This window comes from Quercus lobata, chromosome 6, assembly GCF_001633185.2.
Source record: "Quercus lobata isolate SW786 chromosome 6, ValleyOak3.0 Primary Assembly, whole genome shotgun sequence".
NCBI lineage: Eukaryota > Viridiplantae > Streptophyta > Magnoliopsida > Fagales > Fagaceae > Quercus > Quercus lobata.
This window is the reverse complement of record NC_044909.1, coordinates 32,302,731-32,327,425: the sequence shown is the minus strand read 5'-3', so window position 1 is coordinate 32,327,425 and position 24,695 is coordinate 32,302,731. Positions and strand designations below refer to the sequence as shown.

At 33.2% G+C, this 24,695-nt stretch overlaps 1 protein-coding gene across 1 annotated transcript; it reads right to left on the bottom strand.

Moving 5' to 3' along the window:
• Positions 1-18,931: 18,931 nt before the first annotated feature.
• On the bottom strand, positions 18,932-19,711 carry LOC115993725. Its single transcript, XM_031117683.1, has 2 exons — positions 19,463-19,711; positions 18,932-19,339 (listed from the first exon to the last, which is right to left on the bottom strand). The coding sequence occupies exons 1-2, from the start codon at positions 19,667-19,669 to the stop codon at positions 19,232-19,234; spliced, it is 315 nt and encodes a 104-aa protein (XP_030973543.1). The 5' UTR covers positions 19,670-19,711; the 3' UTR covers positions 18,932-19,231.
• Positions 19,712-24,695: the final 4,984 nt, after the last annotated feature.

Here is a 24,695-nt window from a genome sequence, read left to right as displayed (position 1 = left end):
GTAAACAAATATAGTTTGAAATATCAGAATTTTAGTTATTGATTTGTAATTTTTGGTTGTAAATTGTAATAGTCTGTAATCTGATTTGAATGATTCCACAAGTTTAAGTTTGTGAATATTTTTTTCTCCTTTAATTTTCTACCAAAGGATCCACAAATGTACCATCAAAGGATATGTGAAAAAGGTAAAGTAACTATATTTTCAATTTTCATATCTTTTTTTCCTTTGTACGTAAAGTAAACAGTTTTTTTTCTCTTTCTTTGTTATCTCTTTTCTAGGACTTAAAAAAAAATATGAATACTGAAATATATATATATATATATATATATGAAATCATATTTTTGTGTGTGAATGTGTTTATTTTTGGAGCTAGCCTCATGACACTCCTGTTTATCAATAGTTCTCAAAAACATAATATGATCGAAACATACACTTAAAACCATTGTTATTGATTCCGTTCTATTCCGGCCGGAATATTTCGTATCGGCATGCAAACCGGTACCATAATACCCCCTATTCCACCTCAGGTCAAATTTCGGCCTATTTCGGGGTGTTCTGGCCATTCTGGCAAATTTCGGCCAATTTCGGCCGAAATACAAATTTCGGCTGGTACTAGATTTTGGCTTTAAAAAAAAAAAAATCCTACCTTCTTCTTCTTCTTCTTCTTGGTTACAGACCCTTCTTCTTCTTGTTTTCTTTTTCTTCTTCTTCTTCTTCTAGGTTTCAGAGCCCCCTTCTTCTTCTGGTGGGTTTCAGACCTTTCTTCTTCTCTTCTTCTCTTTTTGATTTTTTCTTCTAGTGGGTCTTGCTGCCAGTCTGCCTTTTCTTTTTTATTTGTGTGCTGTACAGGTAATGTATGTGACTATTTGTTAGCCTCCTTACTCTTCCTTAAATGCTATGTCCTTTGTTTTAAATTTTTTATTTGTTATGTTTTTGCTAGCCCACACTCTTCTCTTTTGTCACTTGTGTTTTACAATTTGAATTTTTTCTTTGTTTTTTTTTTTTTTTGTGAGCCCCACATGACTAACAATAAAAATGAATGTTCCAACATGACTAACAATAAAAATGAATGTTCCAACCTTAACCCTCTTCCACTGTTCCAACTACTAATATTAACATCAAGTTTTTTTTTTTTTTTTTTCCTTCATATTATTACACTTATTATATTTCATAAATGATTGAACTGATACTTATTATTATTATCATTATTATTATTATTATTATTAGAGCTTAAAGATTACATATTAGTTGAAATATGTACTTATAACTTCTTTAAAACCCTTAGTAATTTATATAGGTTTTTTTTATTAATAATAATATATATTTTTTATTATAAAATAACGTAACTCCGAAACGCCCTGAAACAGTGTGCCGAAATAGGTCGGTACCAAAATATTCCGTTCCAATAGGCAAACCGAAATGGGGTCCAAAACGGTATTCATAACATTGCTTAAAACTAAAAGTGGAACGACTAGAAAATTATGACATTAAATAAAAAAAAGTCTTAGAGCACGTGGAAAGCGCGTGCAATGAAGCGAGTAGTAGTTAGATACTGACTTGGGTAAGTTTTTACCTTCACAACAAGAGGAAGAGTGGATTTAAAGGGCGATTTTCAATTTGATCTTTATTATTGTTGCAAGGGCCATTACAATCTGATCTAAAATGTTATTGAAGAGTAGTCGAGAAAGAGTCAAACGAAGAGAGAGAGAGAGAGAGAGAGAGAGAGAGAGAGAGAGAGAGAGGTGGTAGGAATACACTGAAAAGTGAAGGAGGACACATTGCTTGATTATGGTCACTAATTTTATAGCAACAAGTGAAGGTTGCTGATGTCATGAAATATGTACAATAAAGTACTTTCATATTTGCATATTTAACCTTACTTTTATGCTATTTTGTGATTGATTATAAATCATTATTGTCATATAAATAATAAAGACTATTCACGTGACATGCTAAGCTCAGGCATATGTGAAGCAAGAAGTAAAGAAAAGAAGAAAAAAGCCACAAAGGAAAAGAATAAGAAGTGAGCTCTAGTCTAGGGTAACTTAATTTATAAAAGAAAGAAAAGTAAAGAAAAAAAAAAATGAAAAAAGGGAACTAAGGAAGTTTCGTGGGATAAAAGATCTACAGGCTTTGAAAGTCTTAATTTGATGGACCTATCACCTATCCATTAATCCAACGAAATTGAAAAGAGTTTTTATTGGGCTGCTTTTGTTTTGGTTTTGTGAAGTAACTAGTAAGGGCTTAAGGTCAGCGTGTTGTGTGAATACCAGGTGCAAAACAAAGTAATAAACTATCAGGCGGTTTGTGGAAAAATATATATAGAGAGCAAACAGAAAACTAGTAGGGGATTGATAGGGCTATAACGTGAAATACATAGAGGCATATCGCAGTAGGTAGCCTAGCTAAATTTATAATTAAGATTGAGCATGAAACTTTGTTAAAGATTATTGGTATTTATTTATGAGATTTAAATTTTTTTTTCTAGTCTTTAATGATTTAATTGTTCTTCACTACAAAACGCGGGAGCCTTGGGCCGCGTTTATTTCAATTGACTAAGATAGCTAGGATTCTTAATATGAGTTCAATTATGTTTTTCTTATGATTTTGGATTTATCTTAATTTATTGAATGCTTGGCTTATTATTTCTTAATTTTAAAATTGGATCTCTTGTGATTTTTTTGTCAACTTATAAAATTGATGATTTGATTTTTAAGTTGGATATCTCTTGTGATTTGTTTTTAAATGGATACAATTGATGATTTGATTGTATATTTATGAAGCAAAAAAAAAGCATGATTTAGATTTTTAAAATAAGAATTTTAGTAAGAATATTTTTCATGATAGTAAGATTGATTTCTAGATTATCATGCAATATTTGGGAAAAATGAATGATTATAAATAATTTCTAATATGAATTACAAGGTGGATTCCAAAACTTTAATTCCTTCCTCTTGATTGTTTACACCTTTTTAATGCTTTAATAATATATTTGATTAGTTTGATTATTTACTTAGCTTTATTTAATTTTAAAATAAACAGTTTTTATTGAACTAGATTATGACTTATTTAGTTAAGTTTTGATTAATTAATTTTCCTACCTGTGGATTCAACTTTTTGCTTGCTCAATTATACTTTGGTACGATTTGTGCACTTATGAGTATTTATAAATTTCACAAAAGCCGCCAACTTAGAAATTGAAATTCAGTCAAGGAAATGGAAATCTTAGGAGTGGAAAGGCAAATGAAGGGAAGATGAAGCCAAATACAAGAGAGTTGGGTGAGATGAAAGACGTGAAACTGTTTCCAAATATCCCTTTTGCGCCTATTCCTCAATTCCCGTTTCCTCATTTCATATTCCTGGAATTGCCCCATTACTTACAATTCTTCTATTACCATCCAACCCTAATTGTTTGGAATTTCATTTGTAATGTTTATTTCTTTTTGGAAAAATTTCAAATCCAAAATTTATTTTTTATTCGTTTTACATTTGTTTTCGTCTCTAAAATGTGCTTTTAACCATGAAGATTGAGAGGAGGATTACAGAAGCCTAACGCAACTAAAGCTTAGATGGAGAAGTGTTAAGTTTTGAACCATGGGTAGGTAATGTGAAAACGTAACTAACTTCAGGTAGGTTTATTGTAATTTTTCTAATATTTTTTAAATTACAAATGCACATTTTGATATTATTTTGTGGTATTAAATGACATTACACTATTACAGTGAGTTGAATAAGAATTGGTCAAGAAATTAACATTGTGCATATTTGTGTTCAACAAATACCATAAAACAACATGCCTTATAACCATCTCATGATGAATTCAAAAAACACCGTGCTTTAATGCAATTAGAAAATTTTAATTAATATAATATTAAAATAATTAATCTGTCTTCACAATTGCAACTTTGGTTCTATTGGTCAAACTGCACAAAAACTTCTCTAATAAAAAATTACTAATAAAGTAATAATCATGCTAAGAGAGGGAGGGGGGGAGGGGGGAAGCATAAAGAAACCCAAATTAATTTCCATGTACAGCTTCAAAAGAAACGTCACATTTACACAAAAGAAATGAAAAAATAATACAGATTATACTTAAACTCTGTACTTAGTATAGATACAAATTAAACTCTATAATTTTCAAAAGTTTCAAATTATATCTTAAAATATAATACTATTATAAATTGAATTTTAAATAATTTCATCAATGACCTCAAAAAAGTTACCAAATTAAAGATGATATGTGGTAAGCTCTTACCATAAAAGAAAGTCAACCCAAATAAGTTCTAATAATCCCGCACTCCTACTAACCACCTATCACTTTAGAATAATTTTAGCAAACCTATACCACCCGTTACATTTTTAACGGGATTGTCGCTTATGATTAGAACTTATTACGGGATAAATTTAAGGAAAATGAATTTGAAATTGAACGATATAGAGAGGTGGAAAAGGGTCAATTACCATTAGGAGATTAAGATGGAAATCATAATCATATTTATATAAACAAAAGAACATAGTCGCAAAGGGCTTTTGCCAATCTGGTAGGCCTATATGACCAAGATGCAACCTATATTAGCATTTAAAGAAAACAAACAATTTTTATCGTATTCTATGGTAATAAGCAGTAAAATCATACCGAGTAGATGCAACACAAGCATCCAAGCATGAGCAAACGATGGCTTCACTATGACTAGCAAGGACAACCGTCAACTCAACTTTGACAATATTTTGTCCTTATATCTTGAGACTCAAACGATGAAAAGAAGCTCTCTAAAAGTGTGGTCCAAGCAAAAAAGGCCGGAAACAGATAAGGCTTTTAACATGAGAGTACTCACACCAAACCAAAAATGGAAAATCTTCTCCATTTTGATTATTTTCAGTTCAACTCTCCGCGCTCATGACAAGCAATCAACCGATCAACAATATTTTGGGTGGTACATCCACTACAAAAAAGTGGGCCTATAGTGGCGTTTTACAAACGCCACTATAGATACTAAAACGCCACTATAGGCCCATTTTTGGCTATAGCACTATTGTACCGTAATGATAAACCTATAGTGGCAGTTACAAACGCTACTATAGACCAATTATTTTTTTTAATTTTTTGGCGAAAACACCATTTTGGTCCTTACATTTTGGGGTTGCAGTCAATTTGGTCCCTACATTTTGAGAGCAATCAATTTGGTCCCTGCTATTTTCAAGTTACAATTAATTTGGTCCCTACCGTTAAATGACTAACGGAATCTGCTTAGGTGGCAAACGGAATACACACATGGCATAATCTAAATTAAAATATAAATAGTGCTTCCGCGTTAGCCTTCCACATCAGCTTTCTCTACTGTTAAAATTGCACGTGAGTCTCACATGACTCACTTATCAACAACATCATCTTCACTGGGCAACAACACAGACACGATTGAATACTTAATCCCAAAATGAAATTTTGAACCCTAACCCCTTCTTCTTCATAGCCATTATCACAGTCTCACAGCCATGATGAACAAAACTCCTCAATGAACATGAACTCCTTCTTCTTCATAGCCACATCTCTTCTCACCTAATCCCCAAGATCAAAGCTCCTTTCATCTTGCCGATTCCACCGATTCCACCGATTCCACTCTCATCTCGCCGATTCCATTCCCAATTCCCAATTGAGCTTTCGACCCTCAAAGAAACGAAGAAACAAAGAACCCAAACAGCAGGTGAGTTGTTATGTGTACTTTCTTTGTTAATTTTAAGAATAAGTATTTTAGAATATTATTCCACTTATAATGGGTTTGTGACATTTTGTTCATTAGAATGATGTATGGGTCACCATGTTTGTTCATATACTTTGTAGCTAACTAAGCTTTTATTTGGAGGCTTTCGTATAAGCATCAAAGTATAGGCATGGTCTTCAACATTCCCAAGAGTACGAGATTCTGACTTGCAATTTCGTTCAACTATTTTAATTTCCTTCTTTTTAATCTTTAAAGTTAATGGTGGATCTACCTTTCTCTTTTCTAAATAGATAAAAAGCCATGCCTATACTTTGATGCTTCTTTCTTGATCTAAGTGTTTTTTGGTTATTGCCTTGATTTTTAGCGTGTAAAAACAACTAGGTCTCTGTCAATTTTCAATTTTTTTTTTTCATGATATGGGGTTGTGGTTGTATTTACCTTCATGATGTTGAGAAAGTGATCCCTTTTTTTTTCTCTCTTTGTTATTCGATTATGATTATTTTTTTGATCTAATCAAATTGTACGTTTTTTTTTTTCTCATTCTGTTGGGTTTATATGGTGCTTGAGGAGTTTTAATTGGATATGGATGTTTGATTGGTTGATTGAAAAATGTGGGGAGGAAATAAGAATTGTTGAATATTCATGCAATTAATCGATTTTGGCCTTGTTAGAGGTATTTTGAAGAGAAAAAATTAAAATCATTTGATGGTTCTTCTATTCATTTTGTGTTTGTGCATCTGTCTTTGTTTGTGCTTGTGGCTGAAACTTAATAAGTTGAGGTGGAAAATACGTAAGAGTACTATAGATTTACAACCAGGGTAGGGGTAGTGCTTTAATCAAAGTTATATTATTTTAATAGGCCAACTAACACTATAAACTCAATTGCAGGTTGTTTGCTAATGAAAAAATTTTCAATGACTTAATGAAGAGATATATGAGTGCGACAAGCAAGACAAGGTGCTTATATAGCAGAGGCAGAGAGATTATCACACTTCAAGTTGCAAATTGTTAAAGAGGAAAAAGGTTTTGACAATGTGTTTGGCAGTGTCATTGGTAATATATGGGATCGGCATTTGTGTGATTGTAGTTTTGGTGGGTTAAAGGGCTAGGTTTATTGTACTTAAACTAAGAGAGAAAAAAACTAAGAAAAGTTTTTGATGTAGTGGAGTGTTTTTTGTAAATGTGTTTCCAAGTATCAATGCATCTGCAGGTGTTGTCTGATAATTTTGCTGGTTCTGTCAGATATATTTAAGGTTTTGAGAGTTTATTTGTTGTACTTTTTCAATTTAATGAAATGGCAATCTTATTCCCAAATGGTTTTTTTTTTCTGTTGTGTAATCTGCAGTTTAGCTTTAAGGGGTTTGAAAAATCAAGTAATGTGCAGATTGTGCAATAGCTGAAATTGTGCAATGCACTTACTACCAAATGCAATTGCATTATCTAAACTAACTACCCTGTGATGGCTCAACAAAATTGACAATGATTCCATTAATTCCACTGTATAACATAATTGCATTTGGCATCTCCACTAACTGCCCTGTGATGGCTCAACAAAAATGACAGTGATGCCATTAATTCCACTGTATAACATAAATGAACCTGTTGGGTTTAACTACCATTAAAAAAAAAAAATCAATCCCATAACTAGCAACAATAGATAACCTGTTGTGTGTTTAACCACAAATCAGAATCACATTCACAAACATATAACAAAATAAATTCTTATTCCATTGACAATAAAAGCCACTGTCTAGCTAATAAAAGCCACTGTCTAGCTTGTAAATAGTTAAGGACATTCCAATGGTCAACACAATTATAAAAACAAATGTGAAGAAGGCCTTACAAAAATCAAGGAGGTCATTAACATCAATTAAAATCATCTTAATATAAGTTCCAGCTAGTAACAAAATATTAAGCTACCATTTAATATTAAGCTGCTCTCCTCTACAAAATATCTCTAGTACATCCTGCTTACAATCCTGGACCATGCATAAAGGATTGGCTCTCTCTAAACCTCAATGCATCCATATACCTTGATGCATTTGTAGTGGCTCTTAGAGTCTCATCAATGATTGTTCTTTTTTTTGACTTTGTTGAACCCTTACAGCTATTTCTACTCGGAGTGGAAGTGGTAGCATTGGAATTGACTGGTGCACAAGAGAATTCTGCTTCACTGGTGGTAGGTGGTGCACTTGTCTGATTTGGTTCAATAGTGGGAGATCCACCACTTGGACCACCCTCATGCCCCTACAAACAGAAAATACAAGATAATCAAAACTACAACATTAAACAATAACAAAAATTGAGGAAAAAAAAAAAAAAACTAGATATATTAAAAATGGAGGAAAAAAAAAAAAAAACAATACAAGATAGTCATAAAGCCTTAGATCAAGTATTTACGTTCTTGGTGTTGGTTCTTTTCCTTTTTGGCCTTTTGGTAGCTCCTGGAAGTGAAGAATTTCCTCCAACCTCCCCTTTGCAACTTCTTTTGTTATGGCCTAACCTCCCACATGCCTTACACTTCTTAGAGACTCCTACTCTTCTAAGCTTGGTATGGCGGGTTGGTTCATCAGGTTCCTTTACTCTACTTTTTTTAGGCCTGCCAGGTGGTCTACGTTTAATGGGAGGTTGCACAAAAGGAAGTCCAGTTGATTGCCACATGGTCTGCCCATTGATTGGCTCTATCATTGGCTCATAGCATGCCTTATACGCATTGACTTTGTAGCAGTCATTTACATATTTTTCAGCATCTTCTCTATTGAAAAAAATACATGAAATGGCATGGCAGCAAGGTATACCAGTGATCTCCCATTTCCTACAACTGCACTTGTATTCAGCCAAGTCCACAATGAAGCTATTAACCCCATTTTTGACCTCAAACTTGGTATGACCAGCCCAACAAGCTAGCCACTTGCCACTTCCAAGCTTCTCCTTGTACAATCTCTTCATAACCTTAGTACACAACTCCGACTCAAATTTCAAGATTGTTTTCTTGTTTAGTTGAAATCGTCCCATTAAATACAATCTAATGTCCTCAAGCTGAATACACAAACAAATGGAGAAATGAATTATCACACTATTAAATTACAATTAAAGTGAAAATTTAGAAAAGAATGTAAATAAATTACCATGCTAATTATGGGCTTCCCTCTAAATTTCAAGATCCTGCTATTGAAACTCTCACACATATTGTTTAGTATCGTATCACTCATTGCATCCCCACGAAACATATGTCTAGACCAGATTGTTGTTGAATGGTCTTGCAACCAGTTGTATGCCCCTTCATCAATTTCTTTTAGTTCATTCATGACCCTCTCATATTCTTGGAGATATGTTGCTTTTGCAGCTTTCCAAAAAAACTCCCTAATAAGAACACCAGGGTGATTCTTTCTCAAGTTATTATACAAATGTCTACAACAAATCCTATGTTCATATTGTGGCCAATTGTCAGCAAATGTTTGCACCAATCCCTACCAAGACAGGGGTAAAGTCAGTAACTCTAACAGAATAATGTAGCTTGCTTTAAAATTCTCAAACATTAACCATGAAAAATAAAGTTGTAATACATACCTTTTGCTGATCTGATATGAATGTCCACCTCCTAGCTTCACCTATGTCTGCAAGCAACAAATTTAGAAACCAAGTCCATGAATCCTTGGTTTCGGCTTCTACAACTGCAATTGCTAGAGGGAAATATTCTTCATTGGGATCTCTAGCAACTGCAGCAATCAAGTGTCCACCTAACTTGGTCTTCAAATGGCAAGCATCCAAACCAATAATTGGCCTACATGCAGCCAAGAATCCCCTCTTACAAGCTTCTAGACACATATACAACCTTTGGAAATAAGGCATCCCAGGCAGCAAATCCATTTCAGCTGCTAAATCACCTTCATTGAAGGTTTGTACCTTCATAAGTATTGTACTACCAGGACTAGACCTCCTTAACTCTGCACAATAGTCCCATAGCTTGTTATATTGTTCTGTGTAAGACCCATCAACAAGTTCATGAGCTTGACCCCTAGCCCTACTTGCTTTGCTGGCACTTATCTGGACCACATATTTTTCATGCACAGCATCTTGAATTTCTGCAACCTTAAGCTCAGGATGACGCCTCACTTTTTTCACCAGCTTCTTGGCAAGGAATTTAGCAGTACACCTAGGATTTTTATAACTCCTACTACATGTATGTTCCAAGTTTAGTGTTTTGAGTTGGTAGCTCATCTCCCCTGAAATCTTTGCCAGGTAAGCTAAAAACTTGCACCCTTCTTGGCAAATAGCTCTAACCCTTTTCTTATCATTTTTTTTAAACCTGATCCCCCATCCTCCATGAACTGCATACTCAGTGATAGCATCCTTGAATTGCTTAGGTGAGATAAAAAGCATATCCTTCTCAAACCTAATATTTTCAGCTTTCAATACTGGCTTAAAAACGGGATAATTGCTCAACCTAATAGAATTATCAACATAATCATCATCATCATCATCATCATCATCATCATCATTTGATGAAGATGATTCATCAAGACTTAATAACTCTTCAGTCTCATAATCGGAGTTCATTACCTCAACACCCATTTGCTCCACTTGTTCAACCACATCATCATCACTATCCCAACTATCACCACCATCAGAATTTTGATTGAGGTGCATTAATGCTACATCTTCCTCTTCCCTGTCACTTTCACCACTATCGGTGACAAGAACAGGTTCTTTACCTAGCTCTAAACTCCTAGAATGGATCTCTTCAACTTCTACCTCGATAGGCTCATCAATTTGATGCTCTACAAATAAATCAATCTCTCCATATCCTGCAACCAAGTCTGCCATGAACATTGCATCATTATTATTCACAATCATGTGGAACGATGCATTATCAAGGTTCACACCAGGCATTCTATACCACAACTTGCTAAGTGAAGTATACCCAAACTGCTTACATATAGACTCAATCTCACATTTTGAACACATCTCAGCATTACAATTGTCCACTATTCCCACTGCACCTCCCATGTACTGACGAGGATTAAGAGTGAAATAACCACCATGATGCACATTCATAGTAAAATATTGGGTGTCCATTCTGCATGCAAAAATACACACAAGATTAAACAATAAAAAAAACCAAACAGTATAAATTCTACACTGGTACAAAAAACAATAATAAAAAACAAACAATAATTTCATTATTCATTTAATTTTCAATCTTAAGATTAAATAGCAGCCAACTCTAGAATAGTTACATTATTCTTTATGCAATTGATTGCAAAGTCATTTAGAGATTGGTATCTTTATCAAGTACATGTAAAAGCCATTGACTGTGCCTACCCATGTTACAAAACCTGCCACGGTCTAGTTTTCAAGTGATTGCAAATTTATTCAATGTCACCTCATGTGGCTGGAGAAAACAAATACTATTAATTCTATATTTTTTCACAAACAAAAAAATATATATAATGGAATTATGCAATGAATTTTTTTTTTTTGGGATAAGGATGCAAGAAATTTTTTAATAACTGACACTTTCACATGCTAACAAGCTTACACATTGACTACCTTGACCCAAGAAAGAAAAGCACCAACAAACAGTCAATGACAAAGCTAATAACAGTCAAACAATAGTTATAAAAATAGCAAAAGTGTAAAAGCACAACCAAAGACACGACAAAAAAAGGTGTCAATGTTGAGGTTTTGTGGTCCCCAAAAGGTGTAAAACACAAACCCATTATAAGTGGAATAACATTCTGCATTACTTATTATTAAAATTCTCAAAGAAAGTACACATAACAACTCACCTCTGTTTGGGTTCTCTGTTTCTTCGTTTCTTCAGGGGTCGAGAGCTTAATTGGGAATCGGCGAGATAAGAGTGGAATCGGTGGAATCGGCAAGATGAGAGTGGAATCGGCAAGATGAGAGGAGCTTTGATCTTGGGGATTAGGTGAGAAGAGATGTGGCTATGAAGAAGAAGGAGTTCATGTTCATTGAGGAGTTTTGTTCATCATGGCTGTGAGACTGTGATAATGGCTATGAAGAAGAAGGGGTTAGGGTTCAAAATTTCATTTTGGGATTAAGTATTCAATCGTGTCTGTGTTGTTGTCCAGTGAAGATGATGTTGCTGATAAGTGAGTCATGTGAGACTCACGTGCAATTTTAACAGTAGAGAAAGCTGACGTGGAAGGCTAACGTGGAAGCACTATTTATATTTTAATTTAGATTATGCCATGTGTGTATTCTGATTGCCACCTAAGCAGATTCCGTTAGTCATTTAACGGTAGGGACCAAATTAATTGTAACTTGAAAATAGCAGGGACCAAATTGATTGCTCTCAAAATGTAGGGACCAAATTGACTGCAATCCTAAAATGTAGGGACCAAAATGGTGTTTTCGCCTAATTTTTTAAAAAGGCTATGACAGTGTTTTAGAACGCCACTATAGGGCAAACCTATAGTGCACACTCACAAGTCATTGGGATAGATATTTATCCCAACGACTTGTGAGCGTGCATGTATCTCTTGTACACTTCAATCATATAGACATTTATTCCAAAAGATGTGCCTAGTGTTTAAAACCCAACCACAATCCACTGTATTTTTTTTAAAAAATAAGCTAAAGTGCAGTTTAATCCCTTGCTTTTAAAAATTAAGCTACGTATTCTTATATATGTGCTAGTAGGAGGCTGTAGGACCTACCTTCCATTTATAAAAAAAAAAAATTAAGTTACCCACTGCTTTTACTAGGGCTTTTCAAGTGATTTTCAAATGGTCCTATTCTTAAGAGGATTTTCATATACTTTGATCTGTCTGAAGGAAAATATTGTAAGAGAAGCGGAGGATTGGCCCTAATATTCCCTAAATTGATTGAGAGAATGCCTTTCTATGTTTAGTAGATAACTAGTAATTACTATTTTTCTTCAATATTGGCTACAATTGAACCTCAAAGTTAATAGAGCTAGACAAATAATTGGGTAAGTTTGGAGATTTTAGGTGCAAAAAGTTTATAGAGGCATAGAGGTTTAGGAAATCAGTAAAAGAGAAACATGGAAAATTTGACAAGATAATAAAAATATTGTAGCAGCTACTCCTTTTTTTTTTTTTTTTTAGTAGCTTGCTCAATGCTGACTTGCTGAGAGAACTTCTGTGGCTGAGTGCTAGGAGGTGAACTTCTAGGGAACTCTGCCTATTAAATGAATGTCATAAAAGGAGGGTTGAGAAAAGAAGACTCATAAATGAAAAAAATTGATTATAATTTGTTTGGAATGAAGACATTCATGTTGAAAACCGTTCCGCCATTCATTTTTGTGAACTTTTATTTAATGACCTGTGGGGGTTTGCTGTAACAAGGTCATAGGGCAAAATACTTTCTGAATTGAAGCCTGATATAACTTCTCATAAGGAATCTGTTAGGGATGGAGTCAATATTTCTAAAGAACTTAATACTACTTCAAACAACTTTGTGACGGCTTCTAAAAACTTTGACATCACTACTAAAAACCTTGAGAATTGAGGCTGCTATCCTACGTCTTTGCTCCATGCTAGACGCTTGTGCGGCATCTGCATCTCCCTAGTATGACTATTGTTTGTCTAGTTATTTGTTTATTTAAATGTGCTAATTTAGTCTATTTGTTTGTTTAAATGCTAATATAGATTATATCTTGTAAGTTAGGTGGATTGGCGAGAGTACTGTATTTGTAAGTTAGGTGGACTGACAAGACTACCGTATGAGTATGTTCTTTACTTACTAATTGTTGTTGATCCTTTTCCACTATATATTTCTATTTCAAATTCCTTATCGATCTTGGTACCTAGGTTTTATTGACATATCACTTCTATATCTTTCAATTCATTACCTAAGGTTTATTGACATGATCACGTACATCTTTATTTTAATAATATTCATTAATATTCCCCAATAAAATACTAATTGTTTTTGCTATAGATATTGTGCATTATTGATTACAGACGGCCAGACGGGATGATTCATGAAAGAAAATTTCAATTTTTGTAAATTTATAAACTTATCTTTTCTTTTTCTATTTTACTTTTTTTTCATATGATTTTTGTATTTTGGGGTAGTTGATATTTTATTATTGTTTAGCCATGCGCCACATTATACTCAAGAAAGGAGACATGGCAAAATCTATAACTTTGGGTGAATTGGGTATTTCAATTTAATTTAATATTGGTTTTATAAATTTTATTGTAGGATTTCATAATAAAATTAGAATTTCCATTTAATTAGGTTTGTCATTTTTTCTCACTTTAATATAAACTCTCTTATGATTTAGGTATTTCGGAGGCATATGGAGTGAATTGGATGGCTCCAAAGTAAGTCCGAAGAAAGATTGAAGTAGATGAAGTTGGAAGTTTTAAAGTTGGAAATGTATAAATACTAATATAAGAAGTATATGTTTTTGTAAATTTCTAAACATCTATCTTGTGGATGTCCTGGTTTTGTGGACATTCCTATTACTGTAGAATCAGTTACTTGATGCCCAACTTATTATCAATCTATAACACGAACTCCTTGGTGTTATTATCATTCCTTAAATTTATCTAGTAACAAGTTCTAATCATTAAAAATGTAACTTGAGGTAAAGGGTCTACTGAAAATTATTCTAAAGTGATAGATAGTTAGTGGGAGTACAGGATTATTAGAACTTATTTGATTGATTTTTCTAAGAGTTTACCTCATATCATGTTTTGGTTATTTGTTTGAGGTCAAGGATGACATTATTAAAGTTCAATTTCTAATACTCTTAGATTTTAAGATATAATTTGAACCTTTTGAAAATATAGAGTTTAATTTGTAACTATACTTAAGGTATAGGGTTTAAATATCATTTTTATTATTTTTTCCTTTTCTTACATTTGATATACTTAAAGTATAGTGTTTAAATATAATTTGTATTATTTTTTTCCTTTTCTTACATGTGAATTTTTTTTTTTTTTTTGAGTTGCACATGGAATTTGATTTGGGTTTTCTTTATGATTTCCTCTTCATAATTGTGGGGCTGGGAAATTTGAGGACCTAGCCCACTTTACATTCAGGGCCCAAAACCCAGGCCGAGGAGCCCTATAGCCGAGGACGATCTCACACTCAACACCTCACAAAACGCCTGAAGAAAAGGACAAACTCAGTACAAGGGCAGGACAAGGGAGAAAGCTGCCAACACCGCAGTATGGAGCCCTGCATCTGACAGACCCATACTCTACATCATGCTATTTAGCCTTTCCCAACCATCCCCAACCACTCTGATGTATGGATTGATAGGACAAGTCTATACCCCAAAAAGCAAAACTTACACGTGGACACTAAATGGGAAGAAAACACTAGTATAAAAGGAAAAGAAAGCCAAGGGGGAGGGGATCCCCGGAAAGAAAAAAAATCCTACAAAAGGGAGAATGGGAAGGATATGATGCTCCTCAGACGCAGTCCGAGGACTTAAACCCTCCTAGCTGCATCGATGTAAGGCTTAGCTATTCAAGCCAAGCCCACCTTTGTATGAGCTTCCATAAAAATCATGATCAGACCGTTGTCCGGTGACCAAGGTCCAGCCTTTCAAGCCCACACTCTACAAATCATATTGTTCGGACCCTTTACATACGAGCCCAATGTCATTCTTGGACCATTAAAAATCGTGTCCCTACAATAATTATTTGTAATTTTTAATCATTTATACAAATATCAAGATTATGAAAAAGGCTATAAATGTATAGAGATGTTTTTGTGTAGTTTAGTTACAAAATTGATTATAGCCAAATGCTATAATACCCATTAAAAAATTTAACATGACTATGTATTTTGGAAATTAAACCATTAGATTGCATTTTTTTTTTTTATATTCTTAACATGCATATCAAATTTTGTATTAATTGAATATTATTTACTATTTGATCCATAAACTTTTTTTTTTTATGCATAATCGTAGACTACAAAAATTCAAATTTAAATATTTGATTGATGACATAGTTATTGATTTATGATTTTTTAGATATTTTGCAAGCATATATAGAAGATATAAGAAAAAAAATATATTTCAATAGTGGATTTGTCAAAATTTACATCTATTAAATAAATATTGAGTGCAGTTGTAATCATTAAATAGACTTTGTCCAAACGAAAATATCAAGTCAACAACATAAACACAAGTGAAGACAAAGGAAACATAACATACACCCAACCACAAGCCGTTTTCCCAATTTTTTGAGATTAACTATGAATCATCAACATATTAGTTAGAGAAAGTTGGAGAAAGAGAAAAAATATATATATATATATATATATATATATATTTTTATATGTTAAACCCTATACTCTAAGTTTAGTTTCAAATTAACTTCCATAATTTTCAAAAGTTTTAAATTAAATCTTAAAATTTAAGACCATTATAAACTGAACTTTAAATAATTTCATAATTTTCATATTGAATACTGAACTGTTAAAAACGTTTCTATATTAACAGTTTGATCAAATTTAAAGAGTATAGCATGGACATTAGTGACCCAACTATGAAGCTCAGTGATGTAGAAATCAATTTGGCCTCTATTTTGTATATCATGTTGCAAACCCATTTTTTTGTTTTTTTGCCAGGAGATTACCCAAGGTGTTAGAAGCTCCACTCGAGTTGTTGGCTTAGCTGAAGAGAGCTTGCAGGTTGCACATGGCTCCAACAGGTTATCCATGTCTTCTGTAGCTTTTCATGGTTTAAGTAGAGTTCATTGAATTGATCTGGAGCAATGAATTTTACCTCATCTTTACTTGATTAGCTTCGGTGTAGGAGTTAGACAGCCCAAAAACCAAGACAACAGTGCCAGTGTTGGCTAGAACTGCGACTGGCATAAGGGAGGGAATTGTGTGGGGTCGTTCAATCCTGCAAATATTTTTCACCATTGTCCGATTTTCTAAGTGGACAAAGATATGTTGTAGATTCTTTCTTGTCAGTCAAGTTATCTTTAGCCTAACTAAAATTTTTCTTCATTTTCTGTAGAATTACTGGAAGTTTAAGCATATTAAATATAATTAAATTCCTTGTTAGACTGGTCAGTGATCTACTAATCTTCAACTTTAGGTAGTTATGGCACTTAATGTGGCATAAATCTAGATTCACATTTTATAATGAAATCATGTCTAAATCTATCTGAGGTTGAGAAAAACTAAAACTTGTAGTATTGCAGTCAGTAAGGTTACTATTACGTACATATATATGTGTAGATGTAACCTTGTATTCATCATGGAGACTAGTCTAAGAGCATGTGATACGGAAATTAATTCTTGTTGTCATTGTCTGCAATAGCCAGTTTTGTGTGATTTGAGCTAAACAAGGCATTTTAGCTATTTGGCAGTTGTGTTGGGAAATTGACTACAGAAATCTCATTTGTAATCTGCTTTGGAAAACTAGATTGACAAGTTTTGATACTGGGCGTTTGTAGTTTTAAATTTCCACTTAAACAAGATGCTTGTGGGTTATTGATATGTCTTGTTGATGTTATGACTATTTGAAGCATTAGAAAGATGGAGAAATGACTTGAAAAGAACCAGGGTGTAGTTGTAGAGATAGGGAAATAATGGATGATTTCACTAAGAAATGAGGCACATTTGTTACTGAGGGCTCATGGGAACTAACATTGCTTTAGTGACCCTGCATTCTATGCTAATGTTTATAAACAGGAAACTGTAGTAATTTCCTTTCATCACATTTTGCATTCCAATTGATAAAAGGGTTTTGTTAACAGTGCTCTTAGGTAGGACCAGCTCAAGGCATTGTGGGGGCGTAAGGGATACTTTAAGTGAGACTTATTCTTATAATTTATTTAATTTAAGGTTTTTTTTTTACCCATTTAAAATCTATTTTTTTTAGATGCAGAATTATAAATTGAAACGAATCCATCTAACTCTCAATTATTATATAATTAATATAAACACTATATATTGAGTGAAGCAACCAAATACTAAAAAATTATGATGGAAAATTTTAATAAAATTATATATTTGATATCTCTAAATAACATTTGAGTATAAATTTATTTACTAGTGAGAAATTAATGAATTCTTTCAGTATTTGTGTGTGAGAGATTAACTGAGAAAAACAAATACTCATTGCCATATTCAATAAAAAGATTTTTCTTTAGTTGTTTTTCTTTGATTAAAAAAACTATTTTTTATTTATTGGTGAATATTTGAGCTTAATACTTCCATTGGTACAAGGATGTCTCTATTGGTAAAAATTTGGAGTTTTATGTAGATGCCTATTTACCTCACTCATTGTGGCGACAATTATGCTCTTAGAGTATTTCTTAATGAGCCATTTAAAAAAGTTTTAATATCATTTTAATAAAAAAATATAAAAAATTGTCAAAAAATTAATTACATTTTTTTTATATATATTTTTAAAATAGTTTTCAAATTAATGCTGTTAGATCTTCTGTTAACTTTTTGATAAAATACCCAAGGAAGGAAGGTGAGATGAACCAAATAGCCGCTGCTGCAGAGTTTCCAACTAAATCCTACAATGTAAGGTGATCTTTTTTTTTTTTTTTTTTTTTTGAAAGCGTAAGGTGATCTATTTTTGATAAGCGTGTAAGGTGATCTTTTGTATAGAATCCACCTAAGCATATCATCATATCATAACAAGGGCTTTTTTGTTATTATTTTGGAGAAACATATAATAACATAGGTAAATAATATAAATTGTTGCGAAATTGATAAACCGCTACTAAAAACATGCAAAGCTCACCCCACATGGATATCGAGGGCTCTCTTCTCCAATTGAGATATGAGGGCTAATTTAATGTGGACTGACAAATTGCTGGTCCTTGCCAGGGCTCATTTAAAGATGCAATAAATAGATCTGGCCTTGTTTTGGTGGAGAATGCGAAGAACTAGTCCCTATAAGTTATAACAAGTGAATCACGACAAATTTCCTCGTTATTATTATTTTTTTTTACCTTACCACCGCCCCACTAAACAAAACTTTGTTTCTATCACTTGGAACTTTCTGTGTTTTACTTATTCTTGTCTTCAACTTCTCTCAAAACTATAAAGCTTCAAACTTTCAATTCAAATGTCCACTTGATTTCCCTTTTTTTTTTTTTTTTTTAAGATTAATTTAATTTTTTAAGTCTACTCAGTTTCTTATATTCCTGGGAACAATAAAAACATAGGCTCTCATAAAGACAGTCAGAAAAACACATCTAGGAGAATATAATACAAATAAAAGACTGTAGTTGAACTATAGGCCATATAAACTCCAAATCTGCAACAAGCCAACAGTTATAAATAGAATAAACCTATTCATTTAGTTTGATACTTTAAATCAACAGGCACTTACTAGAATAGCACTATGCTATAGCATCGAGTAGTGAAGATGAATGCTAAATCACAGATACAAGACCATATATACAAACAAAACCATTGATGAAGACAGAAAATTAAGCATGCTATACAAGACCATGAGACCCATTTGAGGATCCTTAATAACTATTTAGTCTTTTAGACCAGTAATTAAGCAAGATAATTTAAGAAGAAGCTTTGTTGGTTTGAGGACCTCCTCCACTGCTTATTGGCGGTCTTGGTGGCGGTTTTAAAGCTCTTGATGACCTTGTGACCTTGTCTGCTAACTCTTCCTGCATTACAAAAACACATTAAACCAACAAACCTCTTAGTGTGTATGTAAGTGTTTGTGTGTGTGTGTGTGTGAGAGAGAGAGAGAGAGAGAGAGAGAGAGAGAGAGAGAGAGAGAGATTTACATTGATTTTCATATCTCTTTCTGCATGTGAAGGAGGGTCTTGAGCTTCTTGTTCAGTTGTGGAGTGACTGGAATCATGACCAAGGCACTTAAGGAAAGCCTTGATGACTTGTTCGAAGAAATAGCAAGGGCAGTACAAATGATATGCTTCTTCTCTATTTCTTTGTTCCTCTGTCGAAGTCTCCATATCTTGTTCTTCTTCTTCCATTTCTTTTCCTGTCTTGCTCAATCCACTTCTTCTTCTGTCACAGAGGTATGGTGAAGTTATTAATGCACCTGCCACTTTGTATATATAAGGTGTCTTTAAAGAGACACCTGGCAGTTTCTACATAAATTGTAGGTAATAGAGGTCCCTTTAACTTTGATTTCCAATTTTTGCTGTGATTTTCTATTTAATTTTTAGAAAGAGATTTATGTTAGGAAATAAGAATGACAAAGTTTTACTCCAAATTATGTGAGAAGAAATTATTTCAATTCATAATGTGACGGTTTAAAAAATCATTCATATATATTATATCACATTATTCATTAAATCAGGCTCCTACTAATGGTTGAGCAGCTATATTAAATAATTTGTTGAATGATAATTCCCTCCATTTGAAATAAGCCAGGCTTATTTCCTAGTCACTTTTTTGTTGCTAGCCAAACAAAGAGCAAGAAATTTTACTTTTTTTTAACTTGTAAACAAAGTCGGTTTTTTGGGCGAAAATTCTGTCAATGGGAGGTGGTGGAGGGTGTGTTGGGTGGGATTTTATTCCTTTGGAGCAACATAATCGGTTCTCTTACTTAGGTCAAATGAATAATTTTCTTTATTTAAAATAAATCGACTTATTTGTTAGTCACTTTTTGTCTTATGAATAAGCAAATAAGCCAGCTAACTGAACAAAATACAGTCAAAGTACAGCAGAAAAACACGCAGGAAGGCAGGTTGAAGGCAGCAAGGTTGATTCCCCCCCTCAGTCAGATGGTATTTACAAACTTAATGTGGCTTTTTCTCAATCAAAACAGTCATCTTCAGTGGGCATTAGACTCATTATCCGAAATAATGTGCTGCTTGTGATAAAGGTGTGAAGGAGTTGAATCCACTGTGTACAGCCGCTTGTGTGGTGAGGAAAGCTTTATTGTTCTGTCAAAGTACCCGCTTTTCCCATGTGCAGGTGGAGTGTAATTTTGCAGAGTTGGTGGACTTGCTGAACTCTGACCGAATATGCTCTCTAGAGGTGGCATGGATTTTGGAAGATATTGTTATTATTAAGCATAGTTTTAATTTTATTTCTTTTTCTAGTATTCCTCTAAGATGTAATTGAGCTTCACTAGCTTTAGTTAATGCTGCAAAAGAAAAAAGAGGAGGTCATTGTTTGGTTAGAAGAATGCCTATATTTTCTCTTTCCCATTGTACAAAGTGATATACATCAATAAAATCTACTATCGTTTCTGCTCTTAAAAAAAAAAAAAAAAAAAAAAAAAAAAAAAAAAAAAAAAAAAAAATACAAGTATTTTTATTCTTTCTTTTTTACTAGTAAAAAAACAAAAAAAAAGTCATTTTTTGGGAGGTGAAAATTTATATTTATGGTATGATTTAAACTATGTATGTTTTCATTGGAGACATAAAGAAGTACTAATTAAGTTATAAAACTTTGCGAAAATGTTTTTATTCATTTGGAGTAGCATAAATTACATAATTAAGATTCTTTGCATGCAGAATATGTTATATCAAAAAAATTGTTATAAGCCAGCTTAATTGCAAATTTGCAGGTCATTTTTATTCTCAAAAAAGGCAAATAAGCTTACTAAATACACAACAAACATTTATTACTCTCTTTTATTATTATTATTTTTTAATAAAAAAAACTTATAAAAGGAGTCGTTTTTTGGGGTAAAATAAGGACATTCATTTTAATGGAGTGCAAAATACATGATTGCACTAGACTTGTGGGGATGTCTTTTTTCCAAAAAAAGACTTGCCAACTCATTCATTATTTAAGATAATGCCGACATTAACAAAAGAGATAATAGAACAAACTAATTATGGACATTTCCTCCTTTTTTTTTTTTTTTTTGGTTTTGTTTTTTGAGTGACTATTGATGCACCTAATCTTTTAAGTCAGGTGAATAAATCGCTGGACTATTATGTGTACGTAAGAGTCTTTCCTATGAATAACCAAACACTTGGATCTTATATTATTGAGACTGCAGGACTATGCTATAATGCTATCAGATGGACGATATTGGGGGGGTGAATTAATTGGTAATTTCTTGTAGTATCAACCAACATTCAATGTGGAATTTTGTGTGCAGAGTTGCAGACTTTTTACGCCAAGTTCTTTTGGCAAAATAAGAGTCTAGCTATGCATGATACGAATATGCAATATCCATATCATTTGATGTTTGAGATTTATGCTAAATTTAGATTTTGATAACTATCCATCTCCTAAAATATATCATAGATATCAAAGAGAGTGTTAATTTGATATACAAAGGATATACGAAACACTTTTTATGCTGGAATCATCCCTTTGGTATAGGAAGGATGGTGACTTTGTTTATCTGGGTACGCTACAAACTTTTTAGTTTAATCATTTAACCAATACATTTAACTCGCTCCCTCTCACGTGTGGGCCGAAACTACCTTTTAATAGGTGAGACCCAACACATGAGAATTTAAATGAGAGGTAGAATGGAAGAGATAATGATCGAACTCATGATCTCATGCTTTGATACCATGTTAAACTACCGATTGTTCCAAAAGTTTAAACTATTAGGATATGGTAAATTTAATCATTTAACCAATACTTCTAACACGAAGGATCAATAATGATATCAATTATTTATCTATATATACATTCATAAAGCACATATATATATCTTCACGAAACAAGCTTTTATGCTGTAATCATCCTTCTTGTTGTCACCTCCATCATAATCACAATCACCATTATATAAACTTTTGATAATATCATTATTTTTCTTATTTGGTTATCATATATATCTAATCCGCCCTCCCTCGGTTCCCCCACCCCCCCCCCCCTTCAAAATATATATATATATATATATCCAATCCAAAATTTGATTTTGGTCCCAAAATAACTAAGTTAAAGATTAATTATAATTGAATTTGTTTATGTATCTCAGAGATGTAGTACCCGTTTGGATTCCATTTGGATTGGATATATATATATATATATATATATATAATGCATGGTTCATGGGACATGAACAGTGCATTAAGGCAAATGAATAGTGTTTGGGGAGTAAACAGGAACCGATTTTTTTTTTTTTTAATTGTTTTCAGCAATAAGTTTTCAGTTTTTAGCAAAATAAGCAGTATCCAAATACACCCGTAATAGAACAACACATGCCTTTATTTCAGAAGCTTCTCACTATGGGAATACTATGGTTTGGATATATCACATCATCCTAACTAAGGTAAATATTTCTATAACTATTTTTACTTAAGGTCGCAAGTATCAATGTGATTATAAGGTGTGTCGATGGCTTTCTGCAAGCACTGATGGCCTTTATCAAGGTTTCTATTTTGCAATTTGGCTTTTTTTCAAAGGGGAATGAATTCGTTTTGGCTCAAGGAGATGGACTTATATGCCATCGATGTTATTGCTAACAACGCTACATAGATAAAAGAGTAATAATGATTACTGACGAACTACTTGCATTTACACCTTTACACTAAATCCTAAACTAGGAATAAGATAATATGATAACTAGTCAGAGACGTCTTGGATATGTGTCATGAGAAGCCCTCCATTTATACGTAGTTATTTCTAGAGCTAATAACCATCCCTCAAAGCGATGGGAGTATTTTACTCACTCAATAGCAACCACCTTCCTTTTATCTTCAAATCCTCTATTTGATTGACAAGTAGTTTCAAGTCTTCTATCTTACTGAATAACACATGGCATAATTGCCAACTTACGTGTATAATAATTTCCATAGCATATGATGAAGTCAAATTCGTCAGTTGATAGGTTCGTCCAGATGGAGTGTGACCAAAGGACTATGAGTTTCTGCACAAGATCAAAGAATTGTGTTTCTCTCAGGAAGATCACCGGTGTGGTACCAGCCAATGAACCTCCGATAGTAAAGTCAAATACTGAGAGAGAAAATGGTAAAGGATTGATAGAGCTAAGATGTTTGTAAGTACTTTTGCTTGAGATCTGATGTAGTTTATATAGGATTTCGCCTTTCTAGCCGTTGGAGGCTTTCAATGGTGGCTTAAATGCCTTATTGTAACGCCCTAGTAATTTAATGAGTTGATATGAAGATCCCTCCAATGGTCATGTTTTTGTTTTCATTTGTGTAACGGCTCATGCAATAAACGCTCTTTTATGGTGCTTTGGTTGTCCAATAGCCTCTTTAGATGACAAGAATTTCTTGATTCATCAGCATATTGTTGGGTATACACGTGTAAGTGAAATCTTACATTAAAAAATGATAAGAAGAATGAATGGTTAATATAACATAATTAAACACATATCCATTGGGGGACCTTTTGGGTTAAAGTATGTCTCTATATAATATATTAATTACTCAAGAAAGCTTCTTAATGTGTTTATCTCCTCAAAAAGTGGTATTAGAGCCCATGGTAGTGTAGGACAATGGAGGCAAGGTTAACGAGGTTCCTTTCACAGTTGGAGTAGCCCACACAAACGATCTTGGAAAAGTCGCAACAAATAAGTATTATTGCCAATGGTGCTAGACAACGATGAAATGCAAGGTTCCCATAAAGAATATAAGACGTGTAGGATTGACTCGTGGAGACCCATAGATAATGCACTAGTGAAGGGAAAGACTCATTAGGCAAGGGGGAGCGAATAGAACTTGTTCATGACCCACAGAGAGGTCTTGAAACTCACAGAAAGACATAGACTCACATGTGAGGGAGAAATTGTTGGATACACACATGTGAGTAAAGTCTCACATTAAAAAATGATGAGAAGAATAAGTGGTTCATATAACATAATTGAACACGTATCAATTGAGCTTAAACCTTTTGGATTAAAGTGTGTCTCTATATATTATATTAACTACTCAAATAAACTCCCCAAGGTGTTTATTATCATCACGATTATGTTTTCGTGCCGTTGATGTCTGGGCTAGAATGATCTCAATTTGGTTCTCAAGACCACAGTTTGGTCTTGCCTCTTGAATTTGAGACCACAGTTTGGTCTCGACGTTAAGACCAATTTGCTATTATTTTATGATACACACAAAATCC